The sequence below is a fragment of the Echeneis naucrates genome, chromosome 5, assembly GCF_900963305.1.
Source record: "Echeneis naucrates chromosome 5, fEcheNa1.1, whole genome shotgun sequence".
NCBI classification, from domain to species: Eukaryota; Metazoa; Chordata; class Actinopteri; order Carangiformes; family Echeneidae; genus Echeneis; species Echeneis naucrates.
Genome location: NC_042515.1, coordinates 12,866,046 through 12,891,894, shown reverse-complemented (window position 1 = coordinate 12,891,894; position 25,849 = coordinate 12,866,046). Strand labels below are relative to the sequence as shown.

At 40.6% G+C, this 25,849-nt stretch overlaps 3 protein-coding genes across 4 annotated transcripts; 1 reads left to right on the top strand and 2 right to left on the bottom strand.

Moving 5' to 3' along the window:
• Nucleotides 1–1,014: 1,014 nt before the first annotated feature.
• On the top strand, nt 1,015–7,968 carry LOC115043574 (sodium-dependent neutral amino acid transporter SLC6A17-like). Its single transcript, XM_029502162.1, has 11 exons — nt 1,015–1,297; nt 3,107–3,264; nt 3,746–3,872; nt 4,905–5,086; nt 5,176–5,286; nt 5,365–5,606; nt 6,078–6,270; nt 6,369–6,561; nt 6,742–6,901; nt 7,024–7,186; nt 7,561–7,968. Exons 1-11 carry the CDS (start codon nt 1,015–1,017, stop codon nt 7,966–7,968), a joined length of 2,220 nt encoding a protein of 739 aa, XP_029358022.1.
• Nucleotides 7,969–9,096: 1,128 nt separating this feature from the next.
• Nucleotides 9,097–14,041, bottom strand: LOC115043643 (tripartite motif-containing protein 16-like). The gene is made up of 6 exons (XM_029502274.1): nt 13,698–14,041; nt 13,214–13,309; nt 12,898–13,131; nt 12,648–12,816; nt 12,025–12,096; nt 9,097–11,896 (listed from the first exon to the last, which is right to left on the bottom strand). The coding sequence occupies exons 1-6, from the start codon at nt 13,845–13,847 to the stop codon at nt 11,346–11,348; spliced, it is 1,272 nt and encodes a 423-aa protein (XP_029358134.1). The 5' UTR covers nt 13,848–14,041; the 3' UTR covers nt 9,097–11,345.
• Nucleotides 14,042–15,220: 1,179 nt separating this feature from the next.
• On the bottom strand, nt 15,221–23,965 carry strip1 (striatin interacting protein 1). 2 transcript variants are annotated; one of them, XM_029501910.1, is made up of 20 exons: nt 23,833–23,965; nt 22,716–22,785; nt 22,517–22,591; nt 22,019–22,153; nt 21,802–21,922; nt 21,450–21,625; nt 21,244–21,371; nt 20,931–21,113; nt 20,102–20,322; nt 19,850–19,915; nt 19,650–19,713; nt 19,450–19,521; nt 19,174–19,248; nt 18,614–18,711; nt 17,848–17,974; nt 17,583–17,683; nt 17,423–17,489; nt 17,220–17,324; nt 16,927–17,131; nt 15,221–16,561 (listed from the first exon to the last, which is right to left on the bottom strand). In XM_029501910.1, exons 1-20 carry the CDS (start codon nt 23,938–23,940, stop codon nt 16,311–16,313), a joined length of 2,448 nt encoding a protein of 815 aa, XP_029357770.1. In that variant the 5' UTR covers nt 23,941–23,965; the 3' UTR covers nt 15,221–16,310. The 2 variants fall into 2 exon arrangements, with proteins under 2 accessions (XP_029357770.1, XP_029357769.1); XM_029501909.1 differs by having other exon boundaries at nt 15,221–16,558.
• Nucleotides 23,966–25,849: the final 1,884 nt, after the last annotated feature.

Here is a 25,849-nt window from a genome sequence, read left to right as displayed (position 1 = left end):
GTGACGGTGAGAGCTCGTGTGCATCACCAGCAGTGATGCACACGTCACACTGAAGCTGCAGCATCTTCATTTAGCTCCAGAACAGATAGAATATTTCAGTTCTTCATGGAAATCCGACTCCAAAGAACCTACAGCCTTTGGCCAATGTTGCGTTTCAGCGCATGGGCTATTTTTTTAAATTATTATTAAAGGAAAACCATTCACTCAATAAGTAATGAGCCTGCATAGAGGCTTGTGGATCAGGAGAACACATGACAGCACTTCATCCAAAGCATCACGTTCACTCCCGCCATTAGGTTTGGATTGAACCATCCACTCTGAGAATGAGGGGTGAGGACGGATGTTGCTGCAAGGCTTGACGGGATTATTGGATTTAAAGTGGGGATAAAAAAATAAATAAAAAAGCTCCACTGAAGTTAAGCTTTACAGAACAGGGAAATTAAATAGAACAATTTGCAGGATTGGGATTTTTTTTTTTTTTTTTTACCAAAAGCACTACGTGAGAGAGGAATAACTTGTGAGAAATAACACACAGGTGACAAACGATTGCCTGTCTTTTTGTTGACATTCATTATGGTTCTGTTGCAATACAACCATGTGTTATAGTCCATTGTATAAACAAGCACAAAGCAGAGAAATAATTGTGCTGGCAATTGTGTGAACGTTTATTTAAAGATCAGCCAGGAAAAGGACGCTTAAAATGACTGTACATCAAACAAGCCTTGTCAAGGAGACATTTCTTACATTTCTTCTCTTTAAAGTGTATTTATGGGATTTCTGACTAACAATGGAACATTATGACAATGTTCATTTGGATGACGTCATTGAAATACAACTTTGTGCTTGACCTTTCTAAATCTAGCTGTCACTCTTCAGCGTCTCCCTCATATACTACATCTCTCCAACTTTTCTCCTCTCTTTGCCTGTATCATTTCGTCCTTTTCCTGCCAGTCTCTTTCTCGCTCTGTCTTTCACTCTCCACCCCCACCCCCCTCCTGACCCTCAGCCTCACTCATGCCTAAAAACAGCAAGGTGACGCAGCGCGAGCAGAGCCATGAGCACGTCACAGAGTCGGTGGCTGACCTGCTCGCACACGAGGAGCCACTCGACTACAAGAACAGTTCCCTGAACGTCAGAGGGGCTGCTGGGAAAAAAGTTCCACAGATAGAGGTGCCCGAAAATGATGGACGCCCCGCATGGAACAGCAAGCTCCAGTACATCCTGGCCCAGGTGGGCTTTTCTGTGGGCCTGGGCAATGTGTGGCGATTCCCTTACCTGTGCCAAAAGAATGGAGGAGGTGAGTTTGGGGAAAAGCACAGTACAAGCTGAGTTACAGTCAGATCCCGAAATGATTTCATTTACAGCTCCAATAATGGTTATAGTAGTGCTCAACTCTATTTGTACTTAAATAATATTTATGATGTAGTGAAACAGTGGACTCTACATTACCTAAGTGAAATAGTAACCACTCATAGTTCTACCTATCTGTTCGTCTATCAGGCATTAATTCTATTCAATTTCATCTTTTTTCTTTTCGTTATTCCTGGCATTTCTGTCACCCACAATGCAACTGAACTGTTGTCAGAGCAGGTATCTCACAGAGATGTGGTCAGCTTACTTCTTTTAAACACAAACGTGTTTATTTAAAAACGTATAAGCCTCAGATATGGATGTTGGCTCAGTCACATCAATTGAGGACATTAATCAGATTTCTTTTGACTTGAAACTTTTACTTGGGTACTAACAGCTATTGTTCAGTTGATCCACTTATTCTGGGATAGAATGATAATGCCATTGGTGTCTTTTCATCACTAAAACTATTCAAAGAGCTTACTTTGCTATATTGTAAGATTGAAAAGTATTGACCATCACAAACTACTCATCCATTACAAACTGCACACAATCTGCACTTTCCCTCAGTACAGAACAGTCTAGAGAGCAGCTGTATTGTGTAGAAAATTGCTCTGTCTAATTATAGTTGTATCATTGATTACTGCTGCCAGTGGAGCAGGCCAGGCTCAACTGATACTCGATAGATGATGAGGTATTATTTTAGTAAACATGTACGTAATCTGAGGCATGTACAGCGTAAATCTGTGTTCGCTATTGATGAAAAACACCTTGTCATCATGGATTGACAGGCACACGGCAGTCACTGCTCCAAGTGTTTCCAGTGTCTGATTCACTGCATATACGGAGGGTTTATTGCCTATAGGGAGGATTTACCGACAGTGAACTCACTCCCAGACCAGTCAGGTCATGTAGCCTGGCAAGTGGCCATTTGTCACTGTGTAATTTGCTGTCTGGCAGCCAATTACAGACACATTAAAGATCTGTGTTGTTTGGGAGTTATCACTGTGCAGACCTTCTGCTCCTCCATTCCACTCTTCCATAACTCTTCCATAACATCCTTTATCATTTTTCCCCCTATTGTCACATCCGAATGCCCATAACTGAGTGATGTGTGTATAACCGGCACTGGTTTAAATAACCAGTGATGAAGTGGGCTCCTCCATTTTGCCTTTTCTCTCTCAGCCCAATCGCCCTAACCTGAATGAGACATGTGTGCCACTGAATGTCATTCCTACTTTTGATGCATTAACAGTGGTCCATGTTGATCTGCTATACGTCTTAATATCCTAGATGGTGATACACTTTTGTGTAAAAAAAATAAAAAATAAAAGCTGCATCCTGATTATGTCTTTCTGGATTAAACTGCAGTGACACACGTTTAGTTTAATGTTTAGACTATTATTATTATTATTACATTATATATTCGGCTACATACAAATTACAGTTCAACCCTGCGATTTTCATTCATCATTTTCATTCTTCTGATTCAACTCTGTGAGGATGTTTGTGGTGTTTCTCCTATTCTTTGCTATTTCAATGCACGACATTGCCCCTCTGCTGAACTTTGTCTTTCAATTCATCTCACCCAACAACGACAACAACAAAAGACATTGCGATAAAGGACAGATACCATTATTCTTTTTTCATATTATTATCATATTATTTCCCTCTGTGTGGTGTGGTGACACATTTTCCATTTAACACCTCAATAATGTACTGTTTGAGTTCAGCTAAAAGCCTCCATGTTTTTCAGGTGCCTATCTGGTTCCCTACTTCATCCTCCTCCTCATCATCGGGATCCCACTGTTCTTCCTGGAGCTGGCAGTGGGTCAGAAGATCCGACGTGGAAGCATCGGTGTGTGGAACTACGTATGTCCTCGATTGGGTGGGATAGGGATGTCAAGTTTGATGGTAAGAGAAGCAGTAATTCATGTAATTAAAGAAATGGACAATTGCTGAATGAATATCAGTTCAAGGTCATCTAGCTGTCTATCTATCTAGATAGATATGTATGTTTTTGGATCTCTGAACTATGTGCTCTGTTATATCTCTCGTGGGCATATGGGAGGTATCGACTTGTTTAAGAGTGAGCCTTTCTCCGAAGTTGTGCGGCTGGCACAGAAGTAGCTATAAATATCTCAAGGAGGATCACTGTTGAAAAGGGAGCATTTTAATTATTCATGCTTTCCTCAACCTTATTTAGCTCCTGAATGTCCTGGCTGGCAAGACTGCTCAGAAGACTGACAGCAACCTGGGACATGCACACAGCATGCTGACTGATTAGCATACTTCTTCCATTCAGTACTGATTGAAATTCTGTATAATAAAGTTACTCATCATATGTCTGTCTGTCTGTCTATCTATCTATGTATCTATCTATCCAACCATACAGGTGTGTGGCTTTGTGGGCCTCTACTATAATGTGATCATTGGTTGGAGCATCTTCTACTTCTTCCAGTCCTTCCAGTTTCCTTTGCCGTGGAGCGACTGCCCGATCAGAAGGAACGGGACCCTTGCAAGTCAGTGATATGAAGCACTAAGAGAGTTTGTTTGTATATCACCTTTCAAAAACACAGGCTGATTTAAAACAAGGCCAAACCTGCCTTGTATTTTGGCTCTTGGCCTGAAAATGAAGGATTATTGTCCACAGTAAAATAATATCCATGTAGTCAGTCATAGTCATCATGTGTATTTTTCTCATGGTTTCTGTTGCATTAAGCTCATCAACCTCATAATGAGGCACCAAAATGGATCAAACCAACTGCTTTAACTTACTTGCAATTCTCAGTAACAACTTCACAGGCATAATCCAGATGAAAACCCTGAGGAGTTCATTCGATTAGTGCTGATAATATTATAACCCCGGGGCAGCCAAGAAACTCAGCATGTGTATGACTCAGCAAGGCTGATTATGCTGCTGGTAGAGTTGGAGAGAAGAGATTCAGCCCAGTCTGAAGGACACTGATGTTGAAGGACAGCAGCAGAATTCAGAAATTTTCTTGCTCTTATAGGTCCATGATCCAGTGTGCCCAAAGCGTCACCATGGAAGCAGACCATAATTAAGAAATGCTGAATGAAGTAATGGGAGCATTGAATTCAGAGGTTTTATATTGTTTCACATCTGTAAACATCTATGCACGTTTGTGTGTCCGTGTATATAAATGTGCAATATTACACACAGCCAGTATCACTGCTGAGTCTAACCTGAGCCACATACAGTATATATCCTTCCCCAAGGTAACAAGAGAACATACACGCTGAAAAACGTCTCAGCTGGAGTGAATTGAAGGTTAATGCTGTGCATACCAAGCGCACAGATGACCTTGTTTAGCTCACTTACATCTGAGGAGGTGTAAACCAGCCGCGAATTGAGATGTTGACCCTGAGCAAACGTTCTCCATCTTGTTATATTTGTCCTTTTGCCCTCACTGTCTTCCCCACAGGCACATCCCATCCAAGCACAGCAGCATCTTAACACCCACCTCCCTTCCTTCGTACTAATTTTCGCCCAAACTAAACCCTCCATCTGTATCTGTCTGCAAAACATACAGTTGTGGAGCCGGAGTGCGGCAAAAGCTCAGCCACCACCTACTTCTGGTACCGGCAGACTCTGAACACGACCAGCACCATCGCAGAGAGCGGTGGCCTCAACGTCAAAATGACGCTGTCTCTGTTTGTGGCGTGGATCATTGTCTGTCTCGCTGTCATTAAAGGGATCGCCTCCTCTGGAAAGGTAGTGAAGGGATGATTTGATGACATAAAAACATGTAGTAGGCTGCTGGTTTTCTTTCTCGTAACTAATTTTCCTCCCCTGATTCACAGGTGATGTACTTCAGCTCACTTTTCCCCTACGTGGTGCTCTTCTGTTTCCTGGTCAGGGGGTTAATGCTGAAGGGATCTGTGGATGGTATTGCTCACATGTTCACTCCCAAGGTCAGGTGGCTTTCATTTTTGTTGTAATATACTTATGACTATATACATATACGTAGATTAGTACCTTTTTTCTTGTAGTTGGAGAAGATGTTGGAGCCTCAGGTGTGGAGGGAGGCAGCCACCCAGGTCTTCTTCGCCTTGGGTCTGGGCTTTGGAGGAGTCATAGCTTTCTCCAGTTACAATAAAATAGACAACAACTGCCATTTCGACGCTGTGCTCGTCTCCTTCATCAACTTCTTCACCTCCATTCTGGCCACACTGGTGGTTTTCGCCGTGCTAGGCTTCAAGGCCAACGTCATGAATGAAAAGTGTGTCGAAGAGTGAGTTCAACACGTGTTGTGATTATATTTCACCCAGATTTAGGCCAGTCCCAATCCATGCTAAATGCTAACATTTGCACATGTTCATTTTCCCTTCCCTCATTATCACATTCTGTCATATAAGCATTGCTGGTGTTTGGAAATTTAGCACTAAACACAGAGCACAGAGGCCTGCGGGGACTTCTCCTTGTTATTTGTTCATAAAACAAAGTATTGGAGAAATCCAACATTTGATTAGAAGAGAGTTAAGATGCCACCCATGTTAAAAGACCTCATCCTCCAAGAGACAAAAATCGATCCAACAGTTATCAAGACGTTTCCACAGTAAAGTGGTGAAATGACCAATGACCCAAGCACAGAGCTGAAGCTGAGTTTACAGAACGGCAGAACTCATTCGTTTGCAGAATAGGCCAGCTTGTACTAAGCTGCAGTAGCTCTTATTAATCCTTTCCTTTTTTTTTATCACTGCAGGAATGCAGAGAAGATTGTGGGATACCTCAACACAAACGTTCTGAGTCATGATCTCATCCCTCCACATGTGAACTTCGCTAATATCAGCACATCAGACTACACTGAGCTGTACGGGGTCATCAAGGCAGTCAAAGAGGGCAGCTTCTCCCAGCTGGGCCTGGAGCCTTGTCTCCTGGAGGACGAGCTCAACAAGGTGAGCAGATTTCCACAGACGCAAATTTATTTCTAGTTCTGTCTTTGACTTGTTACGTTTTGCCTCCACTCCTGACTCCTCGAACTGTCTCTCTGCAGGCAGTCCAGGGCACAGGCCTGGCTTTCATCGCCTTCACAGAAGCTATGACCCATTTCCCAGCATCTCCGTTCTGGTCAGTCATGTTCTTCTTCATGCTGATCAACCTCGGCCTAGGCAGCATGATCGGCACCATGACCGGTATTACTACACCCGTCCTCGACACCTATAAAGTCCAGAAGGAGCTTTTCACTGGTAAACCTCACCTAATTGCTCCACCAGGATGCAAAATGTTTTAAATAGCTGTAACTTATTACTCAGCACTTGAAAAAGATTAAGGCACATTTGGGATTGGGCTGCATTAGGCTTTGTGTTCTGAGTGCACTGAAAGCAAAACAGCTCTTAATCTTTTACCTCATTTTTCTTTTCTTCCAGTGTGTTGTTGCATTTTTGCATTCCTTTGTGGCCTGTTGTTTGTTCAGCGCTCAGGGAATTACTTTGTCACCATGTTTGATGACTATTCTGCTGGTCTGCCTCTCACTGTTGTGGTCATCCTGGAAAATCTCTCTGTCGCTTGGATTTATGGCACTAAAAGGTACCTCTGTGTTAGCTGCCTGTCTGTCTGTTTGAAAGTAGACTAACTGACGTATGGCAGTAATTTTTATAAAGGCATGAGCATCACTGTAATACTATATTATTCTGGCTCATCTTTATCAGGTTCATGCAGGATCTGGAGGACATGTTAGGTTTTAGACCACACATGATCTATTTCTACCTGTGGAAGTACGTCTCTCCTTTCTGTCTCATCGTTCTCATCTCGGCCACTGTCATAGAAATGGCCATCATCCCCCCTGGATACAACGCCTGGGTCCAAGAGTTGGTCAGTCCGTGCATGTGTGTCTTGGTTGGGGTTTGCGTGTGTGTGTGTGTGTATACAAACATACATCTCAAAATAATTTAGTGCTATATAAAGAATCAGCACATCATCATGATTAATTACTGCATTAACATACAGGATGCATTCTTATATGTATGACTTTATATAATAGTGGATTAATGAATCATATTTTTATATCTTCCTGTTTTTTGTATAATTTTTGTATAATCCATATTCAGGCCCCGGTGGTGGCAATAACTAGAGATGAATAAATAAAATTGTCATGTTAATAATTTGACCTATTTGTCATTTATAGGTGTTGGTTACTTTTTGTTTGTTTGTTATAAGTTCCTCATGAACATTGTCTGTGTCTGCAGGCTCAGGAGCGTTTCCAGAGCTACCCTCCTTGGGCCCTGGCCATGTGCTTTTCTCTCATCACAGTGGCCATGCTTCCTCTTCCTGTCGTCTTTATTGCCCGTCACTTCAACCTGATGTCAGACGGCTCCAACAAGTTGTCCGTCTCGTACCGTAAAACCATGATGAAGGACATGTCTAACCTGGAGGAGCAGGACGAGGCCAAATTTATCCTCGGAGCCAAGCCCGGCGAGGTCCCATCGTCAGGGCCAGCAAAAAGAGCTTTCCTGACTCCTGGAGAGAACAAACCCCTGGACCCCAACTCTCTGTCTCCCAACAGCTGCTACGGTACGAGCTATCAAAACGCAGCTATCAGCCCAACTACGCCAACAACACCAACCACGCCTGCAACACCAGAGTCTGACTCTTGACTGCTGCCCAATCGTCCCCCGGCATCTAATCCTTTAGCACAGTTTACCTTAAAGTCTCCACCAGGGGTCACTCCAGCACGGAGAAAAACCCCTCCAGCACCCAGCAAACACAACAAAACTGTATGTAGCCCCATCGTTTATATCCCAAAGCAACACCAAGGAAGATTAAAAGACATTAAATTCACTCTTACACACTGTACATCTCCATCTATTCTGTATTTAAAATCCCATAGTTTGTGTGCTGAAGATGAAAGTCTCTGGTCCAGTTCTTTGCCTTAGCAGAAGGATCCTCAGACCGACACACCCCCCCCCCCACCAGTGCAGAGGATCAGATAGAATGAATGTAGAGGAGCAGTGAACGGGATTTCACTCTGCTCGGCACTGAGCAGCAACACGAATGTCAGTTTGATTCCTTTAAGGTTTAAAGTCTGTCCCTGTTTGCATCACAGCCCTCTTTAGCAATACCATGGATCAAAGCCACGCAGTTTAAGTACAGAGTGGTTTCAGTGTGTACATACAGTAAGTCTCCAGTGAGCCTGGATGTGCACCACATTTCTGCCACTTTTGAACTATCAAACACTTCCTGTCTTGTTGGTTTCTCTTCACAGGAAGCTGTAACGTAAACTACGCTTAAGGCTGATCTAAAGATGCCCAACCTCCTACTGTTTTTAGAGTAGCCATTATTGTTCTTGTTCATTGTGTAAATGGTAAGTATAGTAATACCATGAAGGAGGATATAATTTTTGTTAACTGCTGCAGATAAAGATTACCGCTTCGTCCATCACACACACACATTGTGTATCTTGTGCTGTAGAAAACTACTCATATCAGGCCAACAAATGAAACACTTAGTCTACCTATTATATGACAAAATACTTACTATAATGAATTACATTGACGATGACGTGAACTCATCAGACTGATACAAAAGACCTGGAACAAATATCACCCACTGACACGAAACACTGCTTGTTCACATTATTTTCAAACAAATGTCCAAATCGTCTGTTCGAATCAGTTCTGATATTCTTGCTTCAAAACTGACAATGCTCCGAAAGCACAAAGGAGATTTTTAACAATTATTTCTGCCCATGTAGCATTGCTGCCATCAAAAACAAACAATAACAATCAAGCAATATATTTATTTTATAGCACAAACAGCACTGCACAAGCTATGTTCACTTTGAAGAGAATAATGAATATGAAATAAAAAAAGACAACCGTGGACGAAAAATACAGTAATTTAGGCAACAACAAGTCAAATCCAGGAGTCTTAAACCGAGTTTAGTATCTGTATGCCTTAGCTTCTTCAAATAGATGGAGAAACAAATAAAATACACACACATGCACGCACTGTATCTGTACATTTTTGAAATAGTAAACATCTTGACACAGACAGCATGAACCCAGTCATACAGTCTGAACAGGTAAAATAAAGAGGATCGACTTTTCTGGGATCATGTTTTATTTTTGTTCACTCTGACAGTGAAACTGAGCACATTTCTTTTACAAAATAGGATACTTTTATTTATTTTTTTAATCACCATATTCAAAGCCATGGTGTTCAGGTCAAAAAACTGATATTTATATTCCTGTATAATTGTGTATGTAGTTGTGAGGATTAACAAAGATTTATCTTTTAAAAGTGACCAGTAAAAAACAAACTGTACATTTGAGGACTATTTTGTAGTTTGTGTAAGCCATTCTTGTGGTGGATGTGAACAAGCTGCTGGCTGGGTGAGGTGGCGAGAGTGTGTAGTTTTGCGGGCAGCTGGTTGTGTGACTGTACCTCATATGAGGTAATGTTCACACAGCCCCACTTAACCAATACTGGTCTACTTGTTTGTAGCCACACTGGTCATTTACCACAAAACGCGGTAAACATTTCCTCTTGTTTAACACAAGATACCTATAAAATGATTCGGTCAACCTCAGAGACATTCAAGTCTATGCTCTCATAGCACGCTAATATGTTAAACACGTTTTCTTGCTATCTGTACTTATTTGCAGACTAAGCCTGGAAACATGGCACATTATGACAAGAGAGAGGTTAGGCACTCATAGCAAGTTTCACTGCATCTAGGAAAGTAGACAGTATGGAGAAACCTAATTGTTTGCCCTGATGGAAATTTAGATGCATTTCTATGTTTGAATGCTTTTTCGAAATTAAAAATCCTTTTCTAAATGTTATCTGTGCCACATTTGGGAAGGATTTAACTTAGGTTGCCACAGAAGTATCAATTAAAAAAAAAGAAGATGCATTAATCATCTTGGATTTCAAAGCCAACACATGAGTAGTTATGAGGCAAATTGTTTTGATGATCTTATTATTTTCTTATTACATTGCTTCTTGGAGGACAAGCGACACCAGATTTCATGAGCCTCCTCCTGATGAGGTACCAAAGTCTATTTCCGCAGCTGCTGCAGTTTGATCCAAATAATCTTGTGGTATCTTTTTTGTTGTTGAAATTCTGGCATTTGGTACAAGAATTACATTGGTAAAACACATCCAAATTAGATTTATTGGTGGCGCTTAATCGATAGAAACAGACATGGAACTTGGTGATAAACATGGTCATCTTGTCACTTATTATTTTGTGAAATTCTTCTACTTTCGCTGCTGTAGAAAGACAATGGGTGCTTGCAAAGATTCAATTATTGGCCCCTAAATTATTCGTCCTTTCAAAAATGTTTTCTGCTGTGGGACAAAAGTCACAGTCTCTCTGAATCACTAGTGTGGCTGTAAACCATCAGTTTACTTTTCGGTTCTTGTGCTGTTTAGTTTTTGCAGGTCCTTCATGCTGAGGGACGTGTAGAGATGGTGTTCATGTTTGTAAATATCTTGTGTAACCAGATTTTATTGTCATGTGTATCATAAAAAAGAAACAGTTTTAGCAGTTAGTGTAGTATTAAGTAATAATGAATGTCATAATGCACTTTTGAAAATGTGTTTTGTTGTCCTTGTGGAAGTACATTTTACGTTATTTAAACTGCAGAATAATTAGGGTAATTAATAACAGTGATTTGAGCACAAAAATTATGATCCAAAGAAATGGCGTGTGTGTGTGTGTGTGTGTGTGTAGATTTCCTCTTATGACCTGTGAGTGCTGGGCCTTACTGAGCACACATTTCAAACACTGTACAGGAGATATCTGTAGAAAGGTCCCTTTACGAGTTCTCTGTATCTCTCTCTTCCGTCATGTTATGATTGTATGATACTGAAAAATTATGTAAAAAATGTAAACAGCACCAGAAGTATTAATAATAAAGAGTTGACAAGTTGCTGTTTCTGAATAATTCTTGTTCAAGAATGAAGGCCAATGATTAGGTTTAAATTGGAAATGGAACTGTGTCATAGTCAGAAGCAAATCAGTCATTTATAACATGTCCTGTCTTAAATCGCTGATCCTGATGCAACAGTTTTTTTCCAGCCAGAAGCCTGGATACAGCGGCTCAGTGAACGTGGCCTCAACCTTGTAAAGAAACGTCATGCTATCTGACACTTCATAGAAAGACAGAGTTCCCTCCTTGAACTTCAGATAAATCCCTGTCCTGTGGTGGCTGGGGGACACTGTGAGCTGGACACTCTTACCATTGTGACTCACAGAGTAATGTGTGGATCGATCGAGACTCCAGGAATTTTCATTTGCCCCAAAAGCTGACAGCCTCGTGCGTGATTTCCTGTCTATCCCTTTGTAGGTGAGAGCGATCTCGGCCTTGTTTCCTTCCAACTCTATCTCATAATAGCAGCGCTCAGCCTGCAGGCCTTCCCTGCACAGTACCTGCCGGCGGTGGGTGAACCTCCGAGGATCACGGGGCGCTGTGAACCTGGCTGTCTGAGGAGGTCTGGGCTTCGCTTCTTTGTCCCCCTCAGAAACAACCAGATCTTCATGGGCTGTGCTGCGGTCCAGGGTGAGCTCGCATGCGTCTGAAGCCATGAAAAAAAAAAAAAAAAAAAGACGTAAAGTTAGACGAGCACAGCTGAGATTGTCCACGATGGATGAAAGCGCTGATTAATAGGCTGTCAGTGTCTGAAACATGAGGAGATGAACTCACACTGCAGAAACTCTGCTCTGGTCGTCGGCTCGCTGCTCTGTCCTGTTAGCGTGCTGCCAAGTCCATAAGAAACTGTCAGACAACATCACAAGATTGGAGATTTACCATTAAAATGAAAAGCATGGCCTCCTTCACTGAGGTCTAAGCCATGGCACTGAGCCAGCAAAGAGGAAAATGTTATTACAGCTCTGCTTCTCCTCTTATGAAGCATCAAAATGTCTGCCGCGTTAAAAGCCTGTACATTAAGGGGTCAGTGCGCCCAAATTACAAAAGAGACATTTTGCTGATAAATTGTGTAACTGAAGTGGCTCCTCTTCAGTCCTGTGATTAATATTCTGCTGTGTTAGTTAGGATGAAGAAGCCATAATTATCCTTCCCATAATCCGCCAGACATGACGCCACTTGTAACTGGCGGAATGTTCTGACTATCAAACATAAAAACCAAGCCATCAGGCAACAGTTCAAACAAGCTATGGTGCTATAAGATACTTTCTTCACTTTCATCCTGCATGTAAACATCGTCTGCCTCTCCACAGCCTGATGCCATAAAGAAAAGATCCTTCTTTAAAAAAATAAAAAAATAAATAAAAATAGGAGCCAATATCAACATATTTTCTACATACCAGTATCAGAGATTGAGAGAAATTCTTTGTCGCAAAATTCCTCCAGCTGCCTCCCGAGTTCATGGACAGCTCCCTTCGTTAACACAAAGGGAAGGAGTGGATCCTCTGAGAGCTCAGGCAGAGGGTGGAGATGGTCCTTCTGACAGCGACACCGTAATGAGGCCCATTCCTGTGAGCGAGAGAGGCCTGGGGATAAGAACCGGGAGCACGGACACCATCTATGGTTCAGACATGGGTGCCACCACAGTACCTGCAAGAAATGGGCGTTGTTGTCAGTCTGCGCTAGACGATCCAGCTCAGCATCCCTCTTCTTCATCTCCTCCATCTTCGCCTGCAGAGTCCGTATGGAGCTGTGAACCTGAGCCATGGCGCCCTGCTCCTGAGCCTTAATCAGCTCCTTCAGTGACTCACAATGTCTCTGGAGGGAGCTGATGACGCTGACCACCACGCCTTCACAGAAGCCCTGCGTTTGTCCTGCCACCTTCTGTTTGGATACACAGGTGAGCAGGATGGATGAATTGTCTTCTGGACTGGACGACAATGCAAATGTCACAAGTTGGCCTCACCTGAATCTGCTGGAGGGTCGCCTCCAGGTTCTTCTGTTGCCTCTCTTGTTCGTTGATAATATTTTTGGATTTCTTCTGCAGATTCTTGAGCTCCCCCTTTAATGTGTATTGGATGGAAATGCAGATGATTTTCATCATGTCAGTGAAATAATAATATTTATAATGATAATAAAAATGATTTATTGCATATTTTTTGCAAAGGTAAGTGACTTTGAAGTGAAAAATCTTTGAAACAGTCGTACTGAATCTGACATCAATACACACAGCTTCTCTTGGAAATTATTGGTGCAACTTATACTGTTGTTTTTTCTTGCAAAGCAAGACAAAGTCCAGTGATTCAGATTTACTTTGGGCGAGGAAGATTCAAGTCTGGAATCGATGACTCATTCTGCTCTCCTCATTCAATGCCCCCATGTTTACCACAACAGGGAGCAAAGTCTCCATAGTTCAAACTCAGAAATCTCAGCCTGCGTGGTCACTGTACCTCTTTCCTCCTGCGCTCTTCTCTCACACAGACTCTGTGTCGTCCGTGATGAGCTGAGGCAGAGACATCACGGTGATCATCGTTGCAGCAGGAAAACTCCCGGAGGTTTTTGTCTCTCACCATATTAGCCAGAGCTCTGTTCTCGATCATTTGCGTTTCGGAGGAAACACCTTCACCACAGTCCGGACAGCTGCGGGGTCTGTCGCTGCTCAGCTGCCTGCATGCAGAAGCTGTGTCCGCAGGGAATAATGACCGGATCCCTGAGGAGCTGGCTGCAGACCTGACAGCGAAGGGGATCTCTGTCCCTGGCGGGGTGATGAGGGCCTGCCATGGCTGTGTGCACTTCTCATTTCCTCATTCAGCAGCACAGAACTTGTGTTGTCTTCTGGAGGAGATGGGTGTGGCCAAAACATTTCACCAACACACTTTTTGTTCTCCTCATTCTTTCTGCGGCAGAGTTTGGAAGTTGTTGGAAAAACCCTTTTGCCACGTATTCAAATGATCGTGTGCCTTTCTTTAGAAGCAAAGCAGAACATAAAGATTTGTGCAAAGTATGGTGCAAAAATAAAAAAAAAATAAAATAAAAAAAACTTGAAAAAGTGTGTATGATGCTCAAACCCCAGGAAGTTATCAGATATGGGATTCTGAGAGAAGAGCTGGTTGAGGTAGACAGTACCAACATTAGGGACAGTCACAGTGCAGGACAGGTCCAGGAGTCATACTATCATTCTTCCAAGTAAGCCACAGAGAGCAGTGATATATTAGATAAATATTCATGCACATGAGAGAAAGGCAGGTTTTCTGTCTGGGGAACAAATGAACATCAAACTCAGTGCACAGAGCAAAGTGACCTTCACAGCATATGCAGTGGGTTAGTTACATACACACATTACTGTCATGTCTGCTGCTGGACTCTCCTACACTCCATCACTGGGGCAGGTCAGGTTCACAGACAGACTCCACATGGCCAATAAATGTGATGGCTTTTAATTCAGGCCAGCGGTCTGGTCACAGGACAAAGGATGAAGGCTGGACGGCTATACTGGAGTAAAGACAACGAGATTTAGGGAGACTGACAGTATTTACACAGGTGGGAAGCTTGACAGGACAAGAGAGTCTTTCAGAATAAAACAGTAAGTATCACACCAAGACTGACCAAGTGAGGGATTACATTACAAACACGTGACAATGCAGTTTGCCATCCTATTGCATTATTATACATCTTGGAATAAAAGCCTGTGCTGCAGAGAATCGCAACTGCCATTACAAAAATTCTGGTTAAGGCACATAATCTTTACTGATTACTACTTTTAAAAAATTGACCTATGCATCAGGTATTGGTCTATTATTAATGCTAAAAGTAACTCATATGTAACTATAACTAATAACAGGGTTTAGAAACTAGAATTTGCAGACAACTTGCTTTTCATTCATGCGATGATCATCCCAACTATGGCCAAAAGCTGAAGAAATGGATTCCACAAGTAAATGAAAGAATTAAAATAAGGAAAGAAATGTAACATGACAGTATAGTTTATTACAGTATTTAAGTCAATGTAAAACAGACAAAGGCATGATAAATAGGCTGCTCAATTTACATGTATACTCATTTCCTTAATCTTCATTATAAAACAAAATAAAGTAAAAGTCAAATAGAAAAAGGCAGAGGAAAATGGTCCTGTAATTGGGAAATTTAGGTGGTTAAAATGCCTGTCTGATAGGAAATACTTGTCTCCAACCAGAGCTCGATGATTTATTGTCTACCCAAACAACAGCAAAATGTGCAACCATCAACAACATAAATCTAGATACTTTCTGTATCTCAGTGTTCAAGTCTGAATAGCCCCAGGCCAAATGTGTGCAGACAGCACTCAGGTGAGTCACTCAGAAAAATGCAAATAAAACGGATGGAGATAAGAAAGGCTAAGTCAGGTAAAAGAAGTGTCGCCACCTTTATGTAACAACTTTTAGAAAGTATTTGTTTCATTTGTACAGAATATAGAAATTATGACTTAAAAGTTTTCACCCAACTTCCTTCACCTCCCAGAAAACAAAAAACAAAAAAACCCAAGGAATGATTTATTTCTAAAGGTGTTGAGCCCTGCCACTCTTAATATTTAAGATATTACGTGTCTTCCACATAAATATTTTTGAGCAAAGATAGGGTTATGCAGTTCTTCCAGGCCAAAGTTATTCACTTTCTGTAGCAGGTAAGAGGAGCACAGAGCAAATACCTATAAATCTAAAGTAGGAGTTGAGTTCTCAGCTGGAGCAAGATTTAGCACTGAATTAATGTTCAGCAATTTCAGCTTTAAAAAAAATTGTGGGTAGCATTAGTGTGGGAAAAGTCTGGGTGACTGAAATTACAATATAAATAAAATTCTTAAAGGCAAACAGCGTTTGGTTGGAGCCCTAATTGAACAGTCAAATCACACTGATCTGATGTGATGATTGACTTTTAAGACAAATCCATTTGTCATCTTCAGTCTGCACATAGCATGTTATCTAAACCAAGGGTTTATCAGTGAGAGCACTGTAGGTGGTTTCTCTGAGATCCTGATTGAAACAGTTTTATCTTTTAAAAACCATGAAGATGCTGACAGTGGTTGGTTCTCACTGTAGCAGTTCTTCCCAGGAAATAGGTTTGGAGAAGACCTCTCGCTCCAGCCAAAGGTCATAGTTCATTTGGAAATCCTCAGGTAGATCCACCCGCTGTCCTAGAACACTTTGCAGACAGTTGTCCACAGGTAGGAAGTCTGGATTGCTGTGGCTCTTGTCGTAGCGGCGACTATTGAAACGTTCAATGCTGGCCCTCAGGGCGCACTCCTCAGCCTGGAAATCCCAGGGACGAGCGTCCAGATCTGCTCCCACACAGACAGCAAATCTCATTTAGTGTCCTCTTGTCTGAGTATAAATACAACTCAAGAACTCATAGCTCTGGCCCATGCATGGTCTATTTCATCACCATAAAAAATTATTTGATATTTTTTTATGAGTCTAAAAAAAAATAGCAATGATCAGCCAGCATCATTTACTGACATTCAAGTCAAACTCCACTTTGTTTTGTCTGAAGAAAGAAACTTTACTTTTAAGAAAAAAAAAAAGGGTCAAGACCCAGATCTTGTTTGACACTTTTGCTCAAAGAAGTTAAGAGTTACATTAGAGTTACATATACCAGCTACACAATCTGAGGTTATTATTATATTATATTAGTGGTGTTTGCACCCACCGTTTCCATAAGCCCAGTCATCGTTGAGGCGATGTCGAACCTTCTGATAGATGGCAGACATGGTCTTCATATTGCTCTTCCTCCACTGACGTCCCAAGTATTTAGTCTGCACTTTGAGCAGCTTGAGGACATAGAGCTGCATCATGGCTTGCTTGACCTTCAGTGCTCTCTTGAGGATGGGAGCTGACTTAAACACCACCAACATCTGAGAGAGAGATATCAAAGTTGAGGGTTACACCCTTACTTACACACAATTTGTTTGTGATAGTAAATTTGATATACTGTGTGGTTACCATTGTTCTGGAGTGTTTCCACTTGGTTAACTTGTTGAGAATCCTCAGCAGGTTGATACAGGAAAATAAATTCCTCCAGCAAAACTGATTGTTGTCTCCGGCTTCCTGAGAAATTGTAGATGCTTCAACATTAGCAGTCAACTCTCCTTAACCAGATGGCAGAAATTACAAAAACTACTAAGGGGAAAAAAAAAAAAACTTACCAGACTTTCTGCAGTTAACTCAGGAAGCTCATATACAACACAGGAGGGAAAGTCAAGTACTGAAATGCTATGGTGGAAAGAAAATTGAATAGTATAATAAATGTAATTTAAGTACACTCCAGTTTTCTTATTTGAAGACATCATTATTATAAGAAATTACCTATTTTTAGCTGTGATATAAGACATGATGTTCTGGTTGAAGAACTTCAGAATGAGAGGGATACAGTTAGCAAACACCAGGTGTTGCGCCATGTACTCAAACTGTGAAAATGAAAAAGACAAACAATATTTAATCCCAAAGGACAATTTACCAAAGTGAAACAAGAATGAGATGAACAATTGCTTAAGTTGTTTCAACTACGAGTGACCATATCTACTAAAGTGAAAGACTGCTCTGTGAGATGAGACATATCTGACATCCATACCTGATAGATGTGGTTAAGTTTGAAGTGTTTCAGAAGCAGTAGCAGGATTGCAGAGATGGCCTTTACAATGATTTCTTTGTGTCGATTGACATCAACCCCGAGCTTCATGCTTTGCAACACTGTGGTCCTGCAGGAAACGGAGGAAATCAACACCTCTTCACAAAGCCTCACAATAAAACCTTGGTCAGGTCAGAAGAGAAAACCTCCTGTCTTTACTGTTGACTCCAAACTAAAATCCCTTTTGACTCAGTGAAAATATTTTTAACCCAACATGTCTGTTTTCAGGTGCTTGTTTTAACAAAGATGTCAGTAGTTCTTAGTGACCCTAACCTCCAAGGATACTTAACATGAGCGCCATTCTGTATTTTTGATCATTACCACCTATAATAGGAACTTACTATTGTAAATCAGCCAAGATGAGAAATTTTGGTATAATAAGTGATGACTCAGCGTGTTGACAGCTGGTGGAGTGGGCAAGTATGTGAAAACTGATGGACAAAACAGGCAATTCAGTCCATTCCCGCACTGAACTCAGTTTTGTTGCAGTAATTTGATTTGTTAATAGAGCTACATGACAATGAACACAACAGATTGCTTTTAATTAAGGCTATAACATTGTTCTTAGATTATTATTTGTCTATAGAGTGAGTGCGTTTCTTTAAATTTAAAACTGCAGCCACGGAAACTTCAAATTTTAATAGAAACGTTGCTAAAGTTAGGAGATCTTGGAGCTGTTGGAGCATTTTCGAGATGCATCATCACTTACGGCATCTCCTCTGGCAGTACGTCTGCCAGGATGTTGATGGAGTCAGTTTTGGCTTTAGAGGTCGGAGCAGCCGCAAGTAGGATCTTCAGCAGAGCAATCTGAAATTCCAGGAGACACAACAGGCAGCAATTACACACCGACATGGATGCTAGCACGAGCTTCAAAGAGCTAGATTAGCAGCCATGTGTCCAAACAGCCATCTTATCTTTTGTTCTGCCCTATGTATAATAATAGAAGGCTAATAATAGGGACTTGAACTTTAATTGCACTGGTGCTGGTGTTTGTCACATCTTTTTTATTGTAACATGAGAAATGTGTCAGTTAATTTCATCAGTTACTTAAAACTCTCTAGCCCACTGCATTTTAGGGAGCAGGCTAGCTTCCCACATATGAATCATGAACAATAAAGAAAAATATTTCATCTTTTTTATTTGTGAGAGTTACATATTTGTAAACAATGAATTGATAGAAGGTTTTGAGTGTGTGAATCAAACTGTATAGTTGACTGCATTTAGTGATCTAGAGTGACCCATATTAGCATGAACTGTCAAGACACTGACCATGTACTGGGGCAAACTGGGCAGAATTCCCTGATAGAGCAGCTCTGTAGCACACATCTCCACTTCCTCTTCACCCTGAAGTTAAAGAAGCAGAAAAACAGAGACATAAAAGAGAAAAAAAATAAATTGGCAGTGGTTGAAAGTTTACTTTGCCATTTATGAAGTCAGTGTTTGGTTATGTTGTTACTTAAACATACAGGTTAATTTCTACTGAACTCCATTCAAAGCCAGTCTTCTTCACAACAATTTAAACTGAATGAGTTTGTTTCCACTTACACCGGACAGTGGGGTCTTCTGAAACTCCTCCTCCTTTGTTATCTGTATTTCAGCTATGGAGACATACTTATGCTGAAAAGAAAAAACAACAACTTTAGAAATCAAAGTTAAAGGCTCATCTAAATATTTTCAAAAGTTTTCAAAATAATTTTCTTAGTAAAAACATGAATGAAAATACTGTTAAAAAAAAAAAAACATACCTGCTTTAATGTCTTGATGCTCTCATGGATTGGTCTGGGCAAGCCAACAACCGTGTCTGTATCACTACGACACACAGAGATAACTGCTTTGGCACATTATTTCAGCACATGTGTTTAGTACAGTGAGATTTGTTTAATGGACAAAGTTGTAGCCTGTCTGTTAGGTCAACTATAATTGTAGCCAACAAATGCAAACTTACCTCCCAAGTGTGTAACCAATGAATTTACTTCTACTTGATTCCAGGAAATTTTCTATGTCCTTTTCCCTGGTGGCACAAAGATAAAAACAAATTCATCTGACAATCCCACAGTTTTTTTAGACATGACAGGGGAATCAATACATTCAATTCCTTCAAGTTTCATTGCAGTTGAATGACAAAGACGCATACAGTAGCTAATTACTCTCCCAAATTTAAATGTCATTACAGAAAACAATATTAGTGAGTCAATACCTGACTTTAGGAGCCCACGGGAGACCTTTGGGGAGGGATACCCTCTCTGATGGAGGTTGAGGAATAGGTGGCGGCATCACCTCATCCCTTTCTAGGGGAAAAGTCTCTGTCTCTATAGAGTTGTCATTGTCATCGTTGTCATCCTCGTCCTCACGAGAGTCATCAGCCTTGTAAGGGTCTTTTTCATTGAATGCGTCGAGGTTGTCCTGTTTGATCAGTGCCTGTGCATCAACCAAGGAAATGGTAAAGGTTTTATCATGTTGTATACATAGGAAACACAGAAATCCACTAAAAACTGCCAACAACAAAAAAGAATTGAGAGAAAGAGCAAATATGGAAAGAAGGTCAAGCTGTTTCAAGGCAGAAGACAAGACTTGACACAGCTAACTCCCCTAAAGATAATTAATCAAATCAGGTACAATGTGAACAATGTACAAATTATTTACTCATTTTCTTAGATGACACTCTTATTACTGTCGTAATGAAAAATAACAAACTATTTAATAGAAGCAGCAAAAATGAGCAAAGAACTGAGCAGGACTGATTCAGTCATGTTACTTTTTAAAAAAATAGAAGATTCAATCCAAATGATGATTGCTTATCATGTAAAATACCATACTACCCACTACACATTGGGATTACTATCAAACCTCCAACTTTGTTTTTTTGTTTTTTTATTGTGCCCATGATAGAAGTCATGAAATTCAAAGATTATGTTCACATACCTTCATCTCATCATTGTACATCCCAGGCTGACATGGACTGAGCATTTCCTAGTTTTAACCCAGCATGTCTTTGGGGTAAGAGAAAAAGCTGCTATATTGTTTACCTTATGTTCACGGCGGGCCCGTTTTTGTTGCTGTTCTATGAGATCAGATGCAGACGCAGGAGGAGAAGCCGCCCTCATACTGCGTATAACTCGGATGCTGTCCTCTGGAAGAGGAGGGAGACCCAGCTCCTCACGTTTCCGAATTTTAATGCTTTGGAGCTGCTCAAACCCACCAAGCGTGAACTGAAACAGAGTAAAGGAGGATTTTAATGTCCCTAAATTTCAGATAGGAGTTTTTTTGTAGGATAATTGATAAAATTTCATGCGAGAGCTTAGCATTAGTAGTCTTATACGGCAGATTTCCATCTCTTACCAGTATGCTCTTCCACAGCAGTAACAATACTTTCTTCATTGGGAAGTGGGGGGCATGGCCGCTGCAGAACTTGGTAACCATACCAAAGAGCATGACAGAAATGGGTTCATTGTTGAACAGTGGAGATCCTGGATTGGAGAAACGGGTGGAATTAATTTATATGGCCAATTTTAATACAGCCATACTTTAATATAATTAAAACTTGCCTAGTTCCGTTCTGAAGGTTTCCCTGATAATTTTCCATTCAGGCTTGTCAGCTGGATCATCCTGTTGTATTGTTTCCACCATCAGATACATTATGTTGAGGAGCACTCTCAGATCTGTGCTATCTGCAAGGGAAATGGCTGGTTTTCTCACAGCACTACTACAGGCAGCGCTGTTACTGAAAAAGAGAAAGTGGATCATATAATTACATTCAAAAATGAAATTACTCATAAAGCCAAACACCATTTTTGTTTTCCACTTCCACATAACTTGCTGAAAAAAGGTTGTGAGTTAAGTTCAGTTTTATGTTTCAAGTTAACTCCTAAAAAGTTTGAAAATTGATAAAGAACATACTCAATTTCCATGTTAAGCAGTTCCACAAGGGCAGAGAAAGTCCCAACATCCAAGAGCAGAAAGATGTTGTATCTCATCCAGCTCTGTACCTCAGCCTCGGAGCTGCACTCTGCAAAGGTTCCTACAATGAAACAAAATAACCCCGCTCAACACCAATTACAGAAAAATACAATTGTCCTTAAACCAATTAAATGCCCAACAGGTGATGTGGCCTGACCCTGAGCCATGTACAGAATAGCCCTGGCAACCTTCAGCCTCTTCTCCCGGGCAATCACCTCCAGGCTGTCCAACAAGCGCATAGCATGAGCCCTGTGCTCGGCTGCATCCAATTCGATCCATTTCTTATCAGACACTAATGAAAAATAAAAGAGGAATGTTTGTGGATTAATTATGATGGACTTAAACTTATTAGTCAGTTTATTAAAAATGCTTTGCTAAACTTAATACAGTCATCACGTAAACAACATGTCCACCCTTCATGACGGTTACACTATAAAATGACCTTACAGTTCAGTCAATGCATTTTTAACACGCTTTTAACACTGAAAATTGTTACCTTCATAATAAGAAGACTTATTGCTGAACTTTTGTCTTAGATTGGATTAATTTTAACTGAATGTACTTTCTACACTTCAGATATAATAATACTGATTACTCATATTGTAACCATACTGAATACCGATTTGACTGTGTGGGTGCAAGTTCAGCTACATACCATGTGCTCTAAATTCCTCCTCAAAGCACTTCCTATTAAGAGCAAATTCTGGTCCTTCAGTGTAACTGTACAGCTCTGGAACAAGCAGAAACATAAACAACCTCAGTTCAGTATAGATTGAAAATCCTCAAAGCAAAATAAATTCAGAGGAACAAAAGGGAGTCAGGCTATAGCTGTGTCCACAGTGATAACCACACACCTGACAGCTCTGCGGCCCACTTGTCTGTATCAGCATATTCAAACTCCAGATCTGGAGTCTCCGACAGCCCCTGTGAAACATTTTATGAAATTACAATTTAAAATATAATTAGAGAGAGTGAGAATGCTATCAGCTGCAAAATAAAGTTTTTTCCCCACTACAGCTTGCTGGAAATAAGGAGTAAAAGTACATGGACACGGAGACACGGACACACAAACAAAGACGTCTTTTCCTTCCTGCTACGAATGCTATCTAGCCAGTAATCAGAGTACTGTACACACTATTATCTCTTTTAGTTGTCCATATCAAAGTGAAGTGGGGATTGGTGGATTATCAGGCCTCCATCGTGAGTTGGCACTATACAAACAAAACTGATTTGATATGAATGTGAACACAATGACATACAAGGACACAAAGTGTAGAGACAGGTCCCATAATCTAGTGGTATCAGTAGTAATGCACTTAATAATAAAACTGAATGAAATGGGAAATTATGCTACAAATGGTCTGGTTGCACATTTGATGAAGTGCATTTTTGTTCTAAAACTTACACACAGTTCAATTTTACCTCGTAATGTGGTGGATTTATTACATACTAACTAGATGGACTAAGAGGTGCTTCTGTCACCACTTTGGGAGGTGGATTCATAAAAGCTGACTACTTACTGACTCACTGGCTTTACTTAAACCCAGATGGGACTTCCTGTTTTAAACATATAGATAAATGACATGAGCACAGCAGATGCTTTGGCAGAGAGCAGCGTTTCAAACACTACCTGACAGATTCAGTTTTCACCATGTCCAGGTTTCTAACACACTTCAGTCTGGCCTGTGATTAGCCAAGATTGCTAGCTAGCCTGTGCTATGCTACTCTACTGTTCAACGTTACATAAATGTAGTGCACAGTCAGCAGGGCCAGGCTGTAGGAGGAACATTAATTCAACAACTTAAAGATTGTCTGTTGTTGTGGTCACTTCAGGCTGCCGGGTCGTGTTAAAATCACAGTAAGGTTACATTAGCCTGTCAGAGCTAAGCCAGCTAACGCTAAGTGTTGCAGCAGAGAAGGCCGTCTGTTCCCGGCCCGCTGAAAACAGACCACAGACGTCTCCTTACGTACCTCTGAATCTTTCCTTGGGTTGCGGGTAAATTCGCCCCTGGTTTTGTTGGGTACCATGGCCCTCTGTTTATTGTTTACAGGTAGCCCAGGACCGTTCCCAGCGTCCATTATTTTTTTTGGGTGCAGTGTCCTATCGCGAGAACTTGTCTGCGAGAATTCGGATGTACGAGCTTCTTTTTACCCGAGGAGTAAATAACGTGTACTTAAAAATAAACAAGGAGAAACTCGTTTCTTGTTTGGTGATATTAGATTTGCATTTTACAGCATCTCCTTCCCTTCACTCTCCTTTTGTTTGTTCCCAAATAAGAGATGATTACATGTCATCTATCCTCTCTGTGAATAAAACAGCATTACCTCATGCCCCATATCATATCAGGTGATGTCATGCTGTCACAGTCCACGCTTCCGCATCTCCCAAATGAAACAATACCAAAATTACGAATGAAATTAACGAGGGGAAATTCCCAATAATAAAAATAAATTGGAGGCTTCAGTGGAGTTGAGGACCTTCCTTATCTGCCATCGATGTTTGGTTGGCACTCCAAGCTGTCTGTACCTCAAACTTAGGTGTACACTGCTTGTGACACATCACCAGAAGTCCATTTGCGATATGTTTAAAAGGTTTCTGCCTCTCTACTTGATTTCAAACCAATGAAACAATGACTTGAGCCATTTTCAAATTTAAACAGCAGTTTATTAAAGGGAATTGTGCACAAAAGTAACTAGACACAATGGTAAAAATAATGACCTACTTTATAGCTAATATATCATTTGCAGAATTTTTATCCACACGAAAAACAACTTCTAACCAGCAACTGTACATAACCGTCAAATCACAGTGGTATGCTTAATTCCTTCAATTTGACAAGAGTGTAATGGCCTGTGCCAAAAATAACAATTCTTTTGTCTCTGTAAATGAGTTAAAACTAGACTAAAACTGAGAAATGATTGGTTAAAGCAAGAGACAATCATAGTAAAAGTAATATATCATTTGTCAGAACAAAAGTAATTATAATGAATGACTGTATAAGAAAAACTGTGATGAAAGGTGATGAAAGCTTTACATAAATTCAATGTAAAAGTGCATGAAAACACCATAATATGAAGTGTTGCCTAATATCTAAAACCTACTAATCTTACAGTGATGCATATTTTAGTACTGTCAAACACTGAATGAATATCTCTTCAACATTGTTGAAGTAGAATACTTTTGAATGAAGTGAGTGTTTTGCTGCATAGCTATTACTGTATATTGCAGAATAACAACCATTTTGGATATTACCATACTTTGGGGAAAAAAACTGAGTTGGACATGTGAATATAAATTACTAAGTGAGTCACAAGGCACTGTTGACCAGTAACTATGGTTACAGTGCTTATTTTGCTCACTTAATGTCCTTGGCTGTAATGCCCTTAAGCTGCTAGTGCAAAGATGAAAGCACTTAACAGAAGCAAACCTTGAGCTAAGATACAATAAAGAGCAGTGAGAGAAAGAAAATTACTCCAGAAATTAAATACAAGAAGTGCATGTACCTGCAGAGATTTTTGAAGAATGATGCAGGTACTGACCATAAAGCAACACTGTAGCAAGGTAAGAAGGTGCTGAACCCTTGGCAGGGACAGTAACACTGTCAACTGTTTGGAGTAAGATTGGCCCGCAGGCCACCAGCATAAAGTACAGCATGTTGAAATGTGTTAAAGAGCTTCAAATTCAGCAACTACCTGCACAAGCTATATTTCCAATCAAAGAAAAAAATAAAATAAAATCACTCAATTACATTTTCTAACACGGTCATTACTTAAAAAAAAATCTTATATATGCACATTGACAAGTAAATGTGGTTTACTGCATTTGTGCATTTAACAAGCATTGCTAAACAGTGCTGAAGCCTTTTACAGTTATATTTTGTTTCAGCTAACAAAACATTGTGGCATTAGAACAGATGGTGCAAGAAAGCAAGGTAACATAGAGGTAAGGTTCCCACATCTGTTGAAGCAAATGTGACAATAAAGCTTA

Bases quoted from the DNA above. Each gene is read 5' to 3' on its own strand.
- LOC115043574 (XM_029502162.1), top strand. From the start codon at position 1,015: ATGCCTAAAAACAGCAAGGTGACGCAGCGCGAGCAGAGCCATGAGCAC. The intron at 1,298-3,106 runs GTGAGTTTGGGG...CATGTTTTTCAG, and splicing joins GTGCCAAAAGAATGGAGGAG to GTGCCTATCTGGTTCCCTAC. The intron at 5,287-5,364 runs GTCAGGTGGCTT...TTTTTCTTGTAG, and splicing joins CTCACATGTTCACTCCCAAG to TTGGAGAAGATGTTGGAGCC.
- LOC115043643 (XM_029502274.1), bottom strand. From the start codon at position 13,847: ATGATCGAGAACAGAGCTCTGGCTAATATGGTGAGAGACAAAAACCTC. The intron at 13,132-13,213 runs GTGAGGCCAACT...GTATCCAAACAG, and splicing joins CGACCCTCCAGCAGATTCAG to AAGGTGGCAGGACAAACGCA. The intron at 12,097-12,647 runs GTATGTAGAAAA...GTTGTCTGACAG, and splicing joins TCTCTCAATCTCTGATACTG to TTTCTTATGGACTTGGCAGC.
- strip1 (XM_029501910.1), bottom strand. From the start codon at position 23,940: ATGGACGCTGGGAACGGTCCTGGGCTACCTGTAAACAATAAACAGAGG. The intron at 19,249-19,449 runs GTAAGTGGAAAC...CTTTAACTTCAG, and splicing joins AGAAGACCCCACTGTCCGGT to GGTGAAGAGGAAGTGGAGAT. The intron at 17,490-17,582 runs GTAATTTCTTAT...TTTCCACCATAG, and splicing joins TATATCACAGCTAAAAATAG to CATTTCAGTACTTGACTTTC.